This window comes from Carettochelys insculpta, chromosome 23 (genome assembly GCF_033958435.1).
Source record: "Carettochelys insculpta isolate YL-2023 chromosome 23, ASM3395843v1, whole genome shotgun sequence".
NCBI classification, from domain to species: Eukaryota; Metazoa; Chordata; order Testudines; family Carettochelyidae; genus Carettochelys; species Carettochelys insculpta.
In genome coordinates, this window is record NC_134159.1 from 1,464,950 (window position 1) to 1,479,910 (window position 14,961).

The 14,961-nt window shown below is 60.7% G+C and overlaps 1 protein-coding gene across 8 annotated transcripts in view; it reads right to left on the minus strand.

The window, feature by feature from the left end:
* Window positions 1–14,961, minus strand: part of HSPG2 (heparan sulfate proteoglycan 2) — a 186,844-nt gene that overhangs the window by 108,109 nt on the left and 63,774 nt on the right. For all 8 annotated transcript variants that reach the window (XM_074975578.1, XM_074975582.1, XM_074975576.1 and 5 more), the window contains 10 exons: window positions 9,153–9,300; window positions 8,809–8,936; window positions 8,614–8,700; window positions 7,947–8,005; window positions 7,360–7,427; window positions 5,209–5,349; window positions 4,775–4,951; window positions 2,539–2,718; window positions 2,075–2,193; window positions 1,574–1,685 (listed from right to left, as the gene is read on the minus strand). In XM_074975578.1, the coding sequence (XP_074831679.1) occupies window positions 1,574–1,685; window positions 2,075–2,193; window positions 2,539–2,718; window positions 4,775–4,951; window positions 5,209–5,349; window positions 7,360–7,427; window positions 7,947–8,005; window positions 8,614–8,700; window positions 8,809–8,936; window positions 9,153–9,300 (1,219 nt within the window). The remainder of the gene's footprint in view (window positions 1–1,573; window positions 1,686–2,074; window positions 2,194–2,538; window positions 2,719–4,774; window positions 4,952–5,208; window positions 5,350–7,359; window positions 7,428–7,946; window positions 8,006–8,613; window positions 8,701–8,808; window positions 8,937–9,152; window positions 9,301–14,961) is intronic.

Genomic DNA, 14,961 nt, shown 5'->3' on the forward strand with positions numbered 1-14,961 from the left:
AATCATGGAATCCCAGAGCTGGAAGGGACCTCAGGGGGTCGTCTAGTCCAGCCCCCTGCCCAGAGCAGGATCAACCCCAACTAAGTCATCCCAGCCAGGACCTTGTACAGCTGGGACTTAAAAACCTCTAGGGATGGAGACTCCACCACCTCTCTAGGCAACACATTCCAGTGCTTCACCTCCCTCCTGGGGAAGTAGTTTTTCCTAATATCTAACCTACACCTCTCCCTCTGTAACTTCAGACCATTGCTCCTTGTTCTGCCATCTGCCACCACTGAGAACAGCCTCTCTCCATCCTCTTTAGAGCTCCCCTTCAGGAAGCTGAAGGCTGCTATTAAATCACCCCTATGTCTTCTCTTCTGTAAACTAAACAAGCCCAAATCCCTCAGCCTATCCTCATAGGTCACGTGCTCCAGCCCCTTAACCATTTTTGTTGCCCTTCACTGAACCTGCTCCAGCAAATCCACATCCTTTTTCTGCTGGGGAGGCCCAAAACTGGACACAATATTCCAGATGTGGCCTCACCAGTGCTGAATAGAGGGGAACAACCACTTCTCTAGAGCTGTTCGAAATGCTCCTCCTAATGCACCCCAGGATGCCGTTAGCCTTCTTGGCTACGAGGGCACACTGTTTCTCATATCCAGCCTTTCACCCACCATAACCCCTAGGACCCTTTCCACTGTGCTGCTGCTGAGCCCGTCTGTCCCCAGCCTGTAACAATGCTTGGGATTCTTCCGGCCCAGGTGCAGGACTCTGCACTTCTCCTTGTTGAACCGCATCAGATTTCTTTTGGCCCAGTCCTCCAATTTATCCAGGTCACTCTGGATCCTCTCTCTGCCCTCCAATGTGTCTACCTCTCCCCATAGCTTGGTGACATCTGCAAACTTACTGAGGGTGCAATCAAGTCCCTCGTCCAGGTCATTAAAAAGATGTTGAATAACACCAGCCCTAGACCCAAGCCTTGGGGCACTCTGCTTGAATCCGACCGCCATCCAGACATTGAGCCAGTAACCACTACCCATGAGGCCCAACCGTCAAGCCAGCTTTCTACCCATCTTACAGACCATGGATCCAATCCATATTTCCTTAACTTATGGGCAAGAATGGTGTGGGAAACTGTATCAAAAGCTTTGCTGAAGTCAAGGTAGATCACATCCAACGCCTTCCCCATGTGCGCAGAGCCTGTTACCTCGTCATAGAAGCTAATCAGATTGGTCAGGCAGGACTGGCCCTTGGTGAATCCATGTTGGCTACTTTTGATCTTTTTCCCCTCTTCCAAGTGCTTCAGACTGGATTCGTTGAGGCTCCTCTCCAGGATTTTCCCGGGGACTGAGGTAAGGCTGGCCGGTCTACATTTCCGTGGACTTTCTCCCTCCCGTGCTGAGACAGGTCCTGCCTCGCTGCACACTGGGGGGCGTCTGGAGCTACAGCCCTGGCCCCAGCAGGACACAGCACCAATGCTCCCCAGCTGCCATCTGGCACCAGGTAGCACTGTCTGCCCAATGGAGCCCCTGCTCTGTGGCCCCCATGCCCTAGCGGGGGGGGACCCTGGCCGCCCCAGGGGCAGACTCACCTGGCAGGAAGGACCACTGTAGCCAGGGGGGCAGGTGCACTCCTCCACCTCCAGTGCTTGCTGCTGCCCTGTGGAGTGGGGCACAGCCACGTCCATGTGGACGCTGGAGATCCTGGGAGAGGAGAGACCATGAGGGAGCTCAGCCTCCTGCACAGACAGGCGTGGGCACAGCCCCAGCCCCAGCCATCAGCCCCCCGCTCCAGCCTCGGCCCCCAGCACGGTGCACACGTGGCATGTGGGCGAACGTGTGGTGTCTGCTTGGTGCACTTGTGGTGTGGGCTTGTGCGTGTACACAATGCGTGTGTTGCTTTCTTCTGCATGTGTGGACCTGGAGCGTCACGTATGGCCAGCGCACAAGGCTGGCGCGTGGCTGCAGCTGGCACCGTCTCTCAGTCCAGTGGCCCGGCCATTTCCCTACAGGACGGGCACAGCCAGGATACCTCCTCTGGCTCCGAGATCCCCGCTGCCCCTCGCCAGGCGAGAGGCCAGGCCCCGCATTACCTGCTTTCCATCGGCCTGTCCGTGTACGACGCCCGGACCATGAGGAGATCGATGTCGGCCAGGGCCATCAGCAAGTGCTCCCTGGTGGCCCCTTGCCCGTCAGCCCGGCGCCAGGCACGCTGGGAGGGCAGAGCAAATATCAGGTGACCGATGGCAGCAGCAGGACCCAGCCAACGCCCCGCGCCCCCCGCTCCTGTGCCCCAGCCCAGGGGCTATGGGCCCTGCGAGCTGGCAGCTCTCCTGGCAGTGGAGTGGCGGGGTGGCGGCTTTGCAGTGTGGGCTGTCTCCAAGCAGCAGCCGCACCTGCCCCAGCATGCGGAGATGGCTGTGAAACAGGTGCTGGTCCCTGGGGAGACAGGGGCAGGCACCCGGCAGGGCACCAGCACTTAACCCCAGGGGCCCCGGGCAGCCTCTGCCCTGCTGGGGGGCTGCTGGGTGTGGGGTGGCGCTTCCGCTGCACTCACCTCGCGGAAGGGGACGGAGAAGGGGGTGGGGGTGCCCGGCGGAGGGCTGGCCTCGGCAAAGTGCTCCAGGTAGATCCCGCTGCCCCGCAGCAGCACGTCGGGCCGGCCGGGCAGGGGCTGGGCGCCAGGGGCAGCGCTGTGCGTGATGGTGTAGTGCAGCTCCCCACCGTAGGAGGTCACCTGCGCGGGGCAACTCGCTCAGCCAGGCTGCCCCAACCTGCCCGGCTGCCTGCCCGCCACCCTCCCCCCGACCCCCTCCTCCCGCCCTGGCACCCACCGCCCAGGCCCCCGAACCGCCCCGCCCCCTCCTCCCACCCTGGCACCCACCGCCCAGGCCCCCGAACTGCCCCACCCCCTCCTCCCGCCCTGGCACCCACCGCCCAGGCCCCCCAAACCACCCTGCCCCCCACCCGTCTGCCTGGCACTCACAGCCCCGCCCCCCACCTCCTTCCCTGGCACCCACCGCCCTCCACCTGGCCCCTGCCCCAGCCCACCACTGTGCCTCGGCCCCACACCGCCCCGGGCCATTTGTGGCTGGAGAGCTGAACCCGCGCACGACTGTTGCAAGCGCTGCTCTGTGTTTGCCCAGAGCCTGGCCCACGGTGGGCCAAGGGAGGGGTCTACACCCTGCGAGCGGCTGGTTCTCGCTGCACCCTCTCGTGTGCGTGGGAGGCGAGGCGCGCCGGCACAGGGCTTGCCTGGGAGGCTGGGCCAGCGGCTCGACACTGACTGACAACGGGCCCCGGCAGGTGCCAGGCAGGGCTCCAGCTCATTCCTCCCCCCGTGTGCGGATAAACACCAAGGCACCGGGGACGTGCCCCACCCAGGGAGACGCAGGCTGCCGGGGCCCCGAATCTCCGCTGGGCGGGCGCCCGGGAGGGCTGGTGCCACTCCACACCTAGCAGGTCTCCGGTGACTCTTCAGGCCAGCAGGGGAGCGCTGGGTTCCGCCTGCAAAGCTGAGCCCTGCCTGGCGGGTGACTCTCCGCACTGGGACGTGCTTGTCCACAGCGAGGACAATGGGATTCCCTCCAGCTGGCCCAGGGAACCCCTCCTCTTCGTCTTCAGCCCGGCTGCTGGTTGCCGCCAACGGAAGCGCTAACCAAGGTCTGAGCGACCCCTGTGCCGGGGCGGCTGAACTCCAGGGACTGACTTGAGCCAGCAGGTTATTCCATCACTGCTGCAAGGGGGTGAGTGCTCGACCGTGCGCTGAGCTGCCTGCCCTGCCCTGGCATAAGGGATTAAAAACAGCCCGGGGAGGGCTCGTGGCAGCCAATCAGAGCCCAGCAGGGCAGTATAAAAGGGACGAGTGGCCAGGCTGGGCACACTCTTACTCCAGCTGTGGAGCAGGAGGGACCTGGCTGCTGGGGAAGCTAAGGGCTTCCTAACACAGAGCAGGGCGGGGAAAGGCAGGCAGAGCTGGGGAGCTCTGGCCTCACCCCATCCCCGGCTCCAGGGCCCGGGACACGGCCTGAGGGTACTAGGGCTTGAAGAAGGCAGCAGGGCCCTACCCCCTTGCCAATGAGTGGCCACGTTAGGTGGCAGTTTGCCCTGAGGACTGGGAGAGGGTCACTTAGGCAAGGGCGGCATGAGGGGGTGGGGCTCCCTGGGAGGGAAGGACCCCAGGTGTGGGGCACTGCCATCGGGCAGCACCCGGAGGGAAGGGTGCTGGGGTTTGGGAGGGACGTGTCTCAGGGCGAGTAGTGGAGAACAGGCGAACAGGTAACGGGCGAGAAGCTGCCCAGACGGGGGCGCTCTGGAGGCTGGATGGAGCTAATTCGGTGGCGCCCAGCCTTGTTACGGATTCCTTTACCCCGGCAGCTCCCACCCTTGCCTCCCTCTGGGGATAAACGGTCCCGTTCCCAGCCTGTGACGGCCGGGCAACAGCCCCTCCTGGGGGCTGGGGGAGGCGACAGCGACCTGGGAATGGGCTGCTGCTTTGGGGTCGGACCTGGCCTCTCCTCAGTAGCGGGCATGGCACCGGGGGGCACCAGAGCTGGTGCGGGAAGGGGATTTGCTTCTCAGCTGGCACGGCGACGGAGGTGCTCGTAGGGGGGATCTGGAGCTTCACGGTGGAGGACCCCAGCGCGTGGGCTGCGTGCAGGCCTGTCTCTAAGCCCAGGATTGATGCTTTCAGCAATGTCTCCTCTTGTCACCCCCTCTGCTCACCCCCAGCACCCACCAACCCGCACACAGCAGAGCCCAGGCCGCCCAATGGGGCCCGAGCGGAGGGGCACCTTGTCTCCCTTGAAGCGGTCGGGCAGCACCCAGTAGTAGACGTCGCGGGGCAGGGCATGGAAGGCGGAGAAGGCCAGCTCGGCGTGGCTCGGCGAGTGGATCCCCTCACTGACGCTGCGGGTGCTGGCCAGGTTAGCCAGCCTGAAGTAGGCCCGCTCGCTGTCCAGGGCCCGCACCTGCAATACAACGACCGTTGGCCAGCGCCCTGCGCTGGGAGCAAGGTCCCGGGCGCCATGAGCCTCGCTGGCCTCCGGCGGGTTGCCAGCCTGCCCCAGGGTGGTCACACCAGGCTGGGCTGGGCAGAGCAGGGCAGGGCAGTGACTGGAGCTGCTCGCTGGCTGCATATGACGTGGCCAGTCTCTGGGCCTTGCTGAAAGGTAGCTCAGGGCCTGGCCCGGCTGGGGAGAAGCAGGGTGGCACGCGCAGGCGGTACCTGATCTCTGCTCCAGGAGGAGCTGGCGCACTGCCGGGACACCCCCATGCAGAAGCACTTCAGGCAGCCGTGGGGGTTCTGGTCACTCAAGTAGAAAGCTCCAGACGTGCACTTGTTGCAGAGAGGTCCCTCCACGTTTGGCTGCAGGGGAGAGAGGGGCGGGCTGGCACCGAGCACACAGAGCAGGTGGGGCACTCAGCAGGGCTGCTCCCACGGCTGCCCCAGCTTGGCAGAGCCCCAGGGTTCCCATGCCCGGCAGGGCCCACAAGCTCTGTGCTGGGTGCCAAGGGCTCGTGAGAGAACTAGGTCTGCCTGGGGACCCCAGAGCACGGGCAGGGGCAGGGGAAGTTCTCCTGGGTCCTGCACTTCCACAGCGGGCGCACGATGGCGGCTGTGCAAGTCTGGGCGGCAGGGCACAGCCGCGGGTTGTTGCTGAATTCTGACGTGGACATGCAGCCGTGGCACAGCGGGGCCAGTGAGGGCGCTATGGAAAGCTGATTCTGGTCATGCCGCTCCCAGGCAGGTTTCGCTTTTGTATGGGAAGTGACGTGCACTGGCTCTGTATTTGTGTCTCAAAGGGTTGCTTTTGGGAAGCCTCAGCAGGCGGCGTGGCCACCTGCTGTGAAGGGGTGAACTGGAGTACTCTGGCAATGGACCGTCCAAACCCACGTCTCAGGAGCTTTGTGATTGTAAGCCATGGCCAGCGCCTGGAAAGGGCCAAAGCAGGTATGGACAGGCGGCTGGCTCATGTGGCAAACTGCATCTCAACCATACGTTCACACCAGGAGAACAATGGAGTTCCCTTGCACGGGAGAGGGTAGAAAGAGGGGCCCAGGAGTCCTCCAGCTCAACACTTCTGCAGCATTTTGCTATAAATCGAGCCTGAAAGGACGGTGACCCCTCCTGAGAGGGTGTATTCCAACCACTTGCTTTAAGCCAGGAGATCAACCCATCTCCGCTACAGGCCGGCACCCAGAACTTGCAACTGGCGTATGCAGTTGAATTCCTTAGACAATTTTATTCTCATCTTTTTCGTCTTTCTTGTTTATTAATAAACCTTTAGATTTTAGATTCTAGAGGAGAGGCCCAGCCTGCTCTTTCGGGTGAGATCTGAGGTATAAATTGACCTGGGAATGTGGCTGCTCCTTTGGGATCAGAAGAACCTGTCTGCATTTGGGGAGACTCATTTCCGTGACCACTCATCTGTGGAAGGAGGGGACTAGTGGTGGCACAGGAGAAGCTGCTGTGTCTGAGGGGACTTTTTGCTAGCCGGTAGAGTGAACAGAAGTGCTCTTTGTGACTGGTACGGTGCCTTAGAATAGAGGTCCCCCAGTCTTGGTCTGCGAGTAGCCCCATCTGTAAGCAATTTGCCCTGATATGTCCCTTGCAGCGGTGCCCCAGAAATCTACTGAGTTACAAGCTGATGCAGTTGAAGGTAAAGCTATGGAGATGGCTGAGCTGGCCCCCATCTGCTAAATAGCTGCTCAGGACAATGCCGGGGGAGGGGCACTGCACTCATGCTGGACCATAGCCTCCAAATGGCACTGGAAGACACTCCCCCTCCCACTCTGAGCCCGGGGAACACTGCACCATGCAACACTGCAGTATAACCTACAGGGTCACGCCAAGCAACATCGCAAACACACTACAGCACCTCACTGTACCACACCATCCCCTGCAGCCGTGCACTGGACAGCACCATGCCACACTGCAGTGCACCACACTGCACAGTACCATGCCAAATCACAGAGCACTGCTACGTACTGTACAGAATCTCACCATGCTCTGCAATGCTGCAACATGCTGTACAGCACAGTAACGCACTGCATCATACAGCTGTGCCCCAAGCACAGTGACGCACTGTATTATATAGCAGTGCTCCAAGCACAGTGACACTGCATTGTTCAGCAGTGCCCCAAGCACAGTAACGCACTGCGTCATATAGCAGTGCCCCAAGCACAGTGAGCACTGCATTGTACAACAGTGCCCCAAGCACAGTGACGCACTACGTCATACAGCAGTGCCCCAAGCACAGTAATGCACTGCATCATACAGCAATGCCCCATCACACTGGACTGCATCATACTGCATGACACCAGACTGCATGGTATCACACCGTACCCCACGGCACACCACTGTACTGCCCCATACCTTACAGTGGCAGGTGCCTCCACTGGAGTCACTGCTCCCCCGCTCGTCACACTTCACGATCTCCTGGCCTGGGGAAGCAGAGGGGTTTACAGCCAGCCAAACACTTCCCCACCCTCCAAGCCAGGGGTTCCCGGCCACCGCCCCTGGGGCACTGGTTCCTGTGTAGCCAGGAGCACCAGAATGGGCCGTCGCCGTGGCACTGTTCAGTAACGGCAGTGTGCATCGCTTCCTGGGGAGCTCTCGGCCCTCATGGGGTGCAGGGTGGGGTGCCTGGGGCAACACAGTGAGTGTCCCCTGCCCCACTCATGGTTCCCAAACACAAGGCACAAGCTACAGTAGGGGCACCGAGGGCCAAACCATGGGTCTCAGTGCACGTGGCTCAGGGCCCAGGTGGGGGTGCCCCAGCTGGGAATGCAGCCAACAAGCCATCTCCTCCCTGAGGGCTGGGCATGGCCCTAGGGGTGGCTGTGGGTCCCCAGAGGCCCGCTGGGCACATTCCTTTCTGGAGCGAGGGTGAGGCTGTCATCTCTCCTGGGCCACCAGTGAGCAGCACAGTGCCAAGGGCTGGGGGCTTGGGGGTCACTCACCAGCTTTTATACACCTGCCACCCGGCTGCATGGGGCTCCCTTCGTAGCCACGGGCACAGCTGCAGGGGATTGAGCAAGATGCTGGGTCAGAGGCACATGCCTGGAGCAAGGCCACAGGCCTCCCCCGGCAGGGCAGTTCCTGGACCCCCATGGCCCTGCAGGCACCCAGCCATCTCCCACGGGGGAGCTCCCAGCCTGCCTTGTTCCTGTCGGGGGAGCTCCCAGACTACCTTGTCCTGGGGGGGGAGCTCCCAGCCTGCCTTGTCCTGGGGGGAGAAGCTCCCAGCCTGCCTTGTCCTGGGGGGAGGGGGGAGCTCCCAGCCTGCCTAGTCCCGGGGGGAGGGGGGAGCTCCCAGCCTGCCTTGTCCCGGGGGGGGGGGGGGAGCTCCCAGTCTGTCTTGTTCCGGGGGGGGGGAAGCTCCCAGCCTGCCTTGTCCCGGGGGGGGCGGGGGGGAGCTCCCAGTCTGTCTTGTTCCGGGGGGTGGGGGAAGCTCCCAGCCTGCCTTGTTCCCGGGTGGAGGGGGAGCTCCCAGCCTGCCTTGTCCTGGGGGGCCACCCTGGCCCATGTCAACCCCACCCTTCTCCCTCCTGTGGAGTGCTGCCCTTCCCCCACCCAGCAGGCCCCTCCCTGCAGCCTTTCCCAACTGGCAGACCCCCAGGACCCCACCTCTCACAGCGCCGCCCGGTGTAGCCTGTGGCGCAGGCGTCACACGTGGCCTGGCCATCCGTGTCCAGGAAGCAGGAGTCAGAGAACCTGTGGGCAGCACGGCAGACAGGGTAAGCAAGGACCCGGCTCGTGCCCTGGGGCCCGGCTCCCAGCAGAGCAGAGCAGAGCAGGCCTGGCCCGGCATGCAGCACTCACCTGCGCTCAGGGCTGGTGTAGGGGCAGGGGCAGGGCCGGCAGGCTGTGGCGGTGCCGCGGGTGGCGTCGCCGAAGAAGCCTGGTTTGCACTTGTTGCACTGAGGCCCCTCGGTGTTGTGCTGGCAGCTCTGCGGGGAGGAGATGGGTCGCTGAGCCCCCCGCCAGGCAATGCCAGCGGCAGGGACTCCCTCGGGGATGCCCCTCTGCCCCCAGCTCTCCCGGCATGCCTTGGGGGCACCGCCCAGCCCTTGTCTCTGGCACCGCCCCAGCGAGGGCTCTGCCCCCTCCAGCTGCTTAGCAGCCCCCCCCCACGCCAGCTGGCACCAGCCAGCCCCGGCCCTTACCAGGCAGTAGCCGGAGACCCGGTCACAGGAGCTGGAGTGCCCATGGCAGTTGCAGCCGGAGCAGGTGCCAAGATAGGGACCCTCGGGGACCCGCTCAAACCGGGCCTCACACCTCTCGCAGGACAGGCCCGTGTAGCCGATGGGGCACCTGGAAGGGAGCAGAGGAGCTGGATACATGGAGGGACGGGCCCAGGCCCCGGAGATCCCACAGGCTCAGGGCGCTGCCTCCACCCTGGCACCCGACAGGCTGCAGTGAGCCAGGGCAGCGTGTGCGTCTGGGTCCCCGCAGAGAGGCTGGGGCCCTGCAACCCAGCAGCCCCTGGGGGCCCTGCTGTGGGTGAGCAGCTCCAGCGCTGAGAGTAGTGCAGTCCCCAGGAGCCAGCGCTCCCCATAGCAGCCCCTGCTCCCTCCCGTGACCCCAACTCACCCCCATTTCCCCATTCACCCCCGCTCCCCTTCCATGACCCCCACTTCCCTGCCGTGACCCCTGCTCACCCCGCATGCCCCGCTCACCCGTCCCCACTCACCCCCACTTCCCCGCCGTGACCCCCACTCATCCCCACTCACCCCTGCCGTGACCCCCACTCACCCCCACTTCCCCGCCGTGACCCCCACTCACCCCCACTTCCCCAGACCCCCACTCACCCCCACTTCCCCAGACCCCCAACACCTGAGGAAACTCTGTGCCAAAAAATTAAAAATTCTGCAAAATGCGCCTGTGGGGAGCTGCAGAGCTCCAGCCCGGCAGGAGGAGCAGAGGCTGCTGCCTGCACACAGGCGGGAGATCACCGGGCCGCTCCACCCAGGACAAGGGCCTGGCTGGGAGGTTGCACCCAACAGCACAAGGACCCAGCGTGCCCCAGGAGCACCCTGGGGTTCTGCCCCTCCGTGCCAGGTGCACAGGGCGTGGGTGAGCAGGCTCGTCCGGAGAGCGCCCCGGGCTGCAGGTGTGGGTTGCGAGGGTCTGTGTGGGGTGTGCTGTGGGGGTCCCAGGTGTGACATTACTGGATTCTGATACGAACCTGCAAAACACTGTTGCAACCACTGATCTACGTGTGCACCAAACCTTGTGCACCAGGGGCCGAGGGAGGGAGCAGCTCCTTTAAAAACCCCGGCACGTATCACATCGCACGGCCACATCTGAAGCGGTGAGATGAGGCCCTGTACTTGCGCGTCGGGGAGGCTCAACAGGTGTCGCCCACCTATTGTGCAAGGGCCGCTGGACGAGGGGCCCTACGTGGGGTCAGCCCACAGCCGGGGCACTTTGCTGTTGCTGTGAACACGCAGACGAGCTGATAGGCCAGGGCTGGTTGCCCAAAAGGGACACGGTCTGGTGATCTGCTCCTGTGACGGGCTCCCTTTAGAGAGGTGCCTTCACCCTGAGAGACCAGTGGAGTTCTCTCCACGTGGGCAAGATCTTCACCCCAGCTCACCCCTGGAGAAGCATGTTTGCTATGAACGGAGGCCCAGAAGGAGACGGCCCTTCGGAACAAAGGATGATTTCCAGAGACTTACAAGACAGCAGCCTGCTCCCCTGCAGCTGACAGCCTGCACCAGGGCTTTGCACTGGTGTGTGTCAGGGAAGGGGAACCCCCAGCCCATGGTCGAGATCGGAGGTTTAGGTTGGCCTGGTGCGACATTATTGAATTTTAAAAGGAACATGCAAACACTTAGTGCAGCCACTCCCCTCGGCTTGCACAAATCATGCGCCAAGTGGGCTTAGGAAGGTGTCTATGGAAAGCTGGTGGTTTGCTGAATCAGTTTATGCTGCTCGTATACACGTGTCATTTTCACATGTGGAGTTAGCAGTATTGGCTCTGTGATTGGATTTGCAATTTTAGTTTCTGGGAGAGCACAGCAGGTGTGGTGACATGCTGGGAAAGGGCCCTACTCTAGAGAAGCAGCAGGTGACAGAGAAAGGACCTGAGGAATCTGGCTGGGGATGTGTAACCCAGCAGAGACGCAATGGCAGACTGCCAGAAAAGGACATGACAGGCAACCTGCTCACATGCAGGCTGTGATGGAGTGGGGGATTCCTGTGTGTGTGTGTGGCTCACAGAGGGTGGGGGTCTCCTTCTGAGGTTAACCTTGATGACCAGGTAACACCTTTGTACTGCAGACAAAGGAAGAGGTGGAGCCTGAGGGGTTTGAATTGGAACTGGGAGATGGGAAGCAGTGAGTCTTGGCTGAGAGAGAGCGAGACCAAGGAGGGGCAAGACCCCGGCTCTGGGGGCCCCTCGGGGCCTCCTCTCCCCAACATGGATTTGACCGGCTGCACTGACTCCTCTGTATGATGCTGTGTCCTGTCGGCTAATAAACCCGCTGTTCTCCTGCTGAGTGAGAGTCACTCCTGCCTGCAGAAAGGGTGCAGAGCTTGGGGGACCACGAACCCCATCACACTGGTGTCAGCAGTGGGATGCTCTGCACCGCGAGGATTGAGCATCCAGTAGTAAGTGATGGGGCCCCTGGAAGAAGAAGGGGGGCCTGTGAGACCCAGGTATGCTGACGGGCAGTGAGGTGAAGTTCCCCAAGGAGGAGGGGCCTGCGGCTGAACCTGAGCAACTGTGGTCGTGGGCCTCGAGAGGGGGTGTCACACCCAAGGAGGGGTTACTCCTGGGAGTCACTTGGAGTCGGTCCCAGAAGGTGGAGGTGCTGAGGGCCCAACCCCCAGGAACAAGTGACCCACGAGGAGGCTGACAGGCTGAATAAGGTCGTCCCAAGACAGTGTGTGTGCTCATGGTCCTTGATGCTCAGGGTGTCACAGCGAAGAAGGGGTTCCTCTGGGAGTCTGTTGGAGTGGGTCCCAGAGGGCGGAGGGGCCTACGGCCTAACCCTCAGGGAGCTTGTGACCCGCAAGGAGCCTGGCACACTGAAGGGATTCTTCCAGGAATCGTGGCGTGCAGAGGGCATCAGCCTGAGAGCCTGCAACCACGCTCAGCAACTCCGCTGCGAAGTGGCAGCCCCTGGAAACCGAACTGAGATTAAAGAAGCTGGACAAGGCAGCGTGGATGTGCAGTGGCAGAGCTGAGGGTTAAGGAAAATCCTGCAGAGGTGAGCCCGGATCGGGGCAGGGAACCCTGGACTGCATGGAGCTCTGAACCGAGTGGCCTGCCACAGCTCACAGAGGGAAGGAGCGATTCCAACCCATCATCTACTAGTGGCCAAGACAGATCTGCCAAGAGTTTTCCAGGCCTGGGCCGAGGAAGGCGCCTGTGTGTCTGTGCAGGAAAGCAGCTGGTCCACTGGGAATGGCAAGTTGTCTGTGAGAGAAGCTGCTTCACCTTCTGTGTGTGTGTGGAGACCAGCCGGGGGGCTGGGACAAAGGAGAGAGTGTCTCCCATTGTCTGTCTGTGTTGAACAGCAGCAGCAGCCTGGGGAGAGAGCAGAGCCTGCATTTGAAAAAGGCGCCAAGGAGGAAACTAGTCCATTGCGTGAGGAGGATTCCCCAGCCTGGGGTGGCTGGAGAGGGAACCACCAGGAAAGAGCATTCCAGGTGTGTCTCTGAATCCAGCCATGGGGGCTGGAGCAGAGGGAATGGCTCTGGGATGGGCAGTGGTATCCCTGCTAAGGACACTGGTCCTTGGTGCAAGAAAAGTGCTTCTGCTTCTGGGGAAGTGAATCCTTTGCCTGAGCCTGTGGGGGCTCGAGATGGGGCCAAGATCCCAGAGCTGGATCTGAGGGCAGCTGAAGCCCAGATGGGAAGTGGGCCTGCCTCTGTGTCTCTCAGGGGGGATGATGCTTTAACTCGGTCTGATCCAGTTAGTATCCTCAGGGAATCCCAGAGACCAGATGATTCTAGTACTTGTTCTTTGCCTGATGCTGAGGTGTTACTGGGAGGGGTGAGAGGACTCTGTCCTACCAGAGTCATCCTCTAGCCAGGACACAGGAAGAGCAGACTGGCAATGGAGTTACGCTGACTGATGAAGATAAAGGAGCTGGTAGCAGAAGAGAGGAAAGGGACCCTGACCTTCTGTCTGGTGGTTCTGGCTATCTGCCTGGAGGGGAATTATGTGGGAATCTGCCTGATAGGCCAGAAGTGATCCTGGGTGTAGGTGAACCCCAGGAGCTGGTTGTGGCTCAAGGGAGCAGTGCCCCTGTGGAGGCAGACAGGGGTGAGTTGTTGTTTGGGGGAGCTCTTGAGGAAGAAAATTTCCCTGAAACTTTTCCCGAGCAGTCTGTGGGGACTGGGGAAAATGGGAGTGAGGTGAAGGAGACCGAACAGGAAAGGTGCTTGTCTGTAAGAGCCAGAGCAGCCCTTGGCCTGTGGAGAAGTTTGTTTCAGATCTTGATGGCCAGAACCTGCCTGAGCGTGAAACCACTGGCTGTGCTCTGGAAGGGTCCAAAGCAGGCAGGGTAAAGGTTTCTCAGGAATTGGAACTTGGTCCAAGTCAAGTGAAAACTATCAGGCAGTGTGAGCAGCCCTGTGGTAACCAAGTAAAACAGCTGCACAGTCAGTCTCTGCAGGATGCAGGAGAGGGCCAGCAATTCCCCATCTCCAGATGCTGGAAACACTTCTATTCTCATACTGGACTCCACTTGTGATTCCATGGGGAGGCAGAAGCTGGAGGTGGAAGGACAAAGGAGCTGTGGGCCTGGTGGGCCAGTAAGGGATAAACAGCGATTCCTTCATGTGGATTCTGCGGCTGGGACTCACAAAACAACTTTTACAAACCACTTTGGTTTGCAAATTTCCAGACTGGCTGGGAGGGGTCAGTCTCCCTGAGACCATCAATGGCCCAGCTCTCCTTAGAAGGGAAGACTTAGCCAGAGAGATCAAATTTCCACCCCAGGGGGCAAGAGAGAAGATTAGAACTTGATGGTGCTAAGAAAGGCCTCAGCCATTTAGCCTCAAAATACCAGATTCTCAAGGATGTTGCACAAAGGTTGTGGTTTACCAAAGAGCAATGTGAATGTACAATTGCAATGGGTTTGTTCTTGTTACTCACGCTGACTGCTGTAACCAAGGGGTGCTGCTACCCAAAGCTGTAGCATTGTACCATGTACTGAATGTTTGGAAAGAGCCATGTAACATGATGGCATTGATGTATAAGAATGAGTTGTATGTTGAAGGAGTTTGTAACTCTGAAATGTCACCATTGTTCCCTGTAACTAGTCTTGCAACCTCTGACATGAGAAGGAACATTCCCAAGCTATTGTGTGGCATGGAAGGGGAAACTGAGGCACACAACCATTTTGGTGGTCTGGCTAAATGCCAAGGGTGGAAAGCATTTGTACCTCGATTTACTGGACTGTAACTGAATTCCAAGCATTGGCTGGAGCAGCTGTATAGACGGGTGGGCAGACGGGGCAGGGCCCAGACCAGAGAACTGTTTGATCTGTTGGTGCTGCAGCATCTGTATGGGCTCTGCCTGCCCGACTTAAGAACGTGGTTGATGGACAGGAGGGTGAAGCAGGGAGACCAACCAACCCGAGGGAACTAAAGGGACTTGCCTGGCTGCATCCCATGAAAAGGTCCAATACCAAGCTCCTGACTTGGAGCCTCCCCCAGCAGGATTATGACGTGGAGGTGGTGTACATCAAGGGGAGCACTGAGGGTACAGCCGATGCCCGATCACGAGGGGAGGGCCCCGAACTTCCCCAGGTCACCGGCTGTGTGACCCCACTCAGTTCGGTCTGGAAGGGGGGAGAGATGTGATGGAGTGGGGGGATACCTGTGGGGGGGGGCCTCACAGAGGGTGGGGGTCTCCTGCTAAGGGTAACCTTGACGACCAGGTAACACCTTTGTACTGGAGACAAAGGAGGAGGTGGAGCCTGAGGGGTTTGAATTGGAACTGGGAGATGGGAAGCA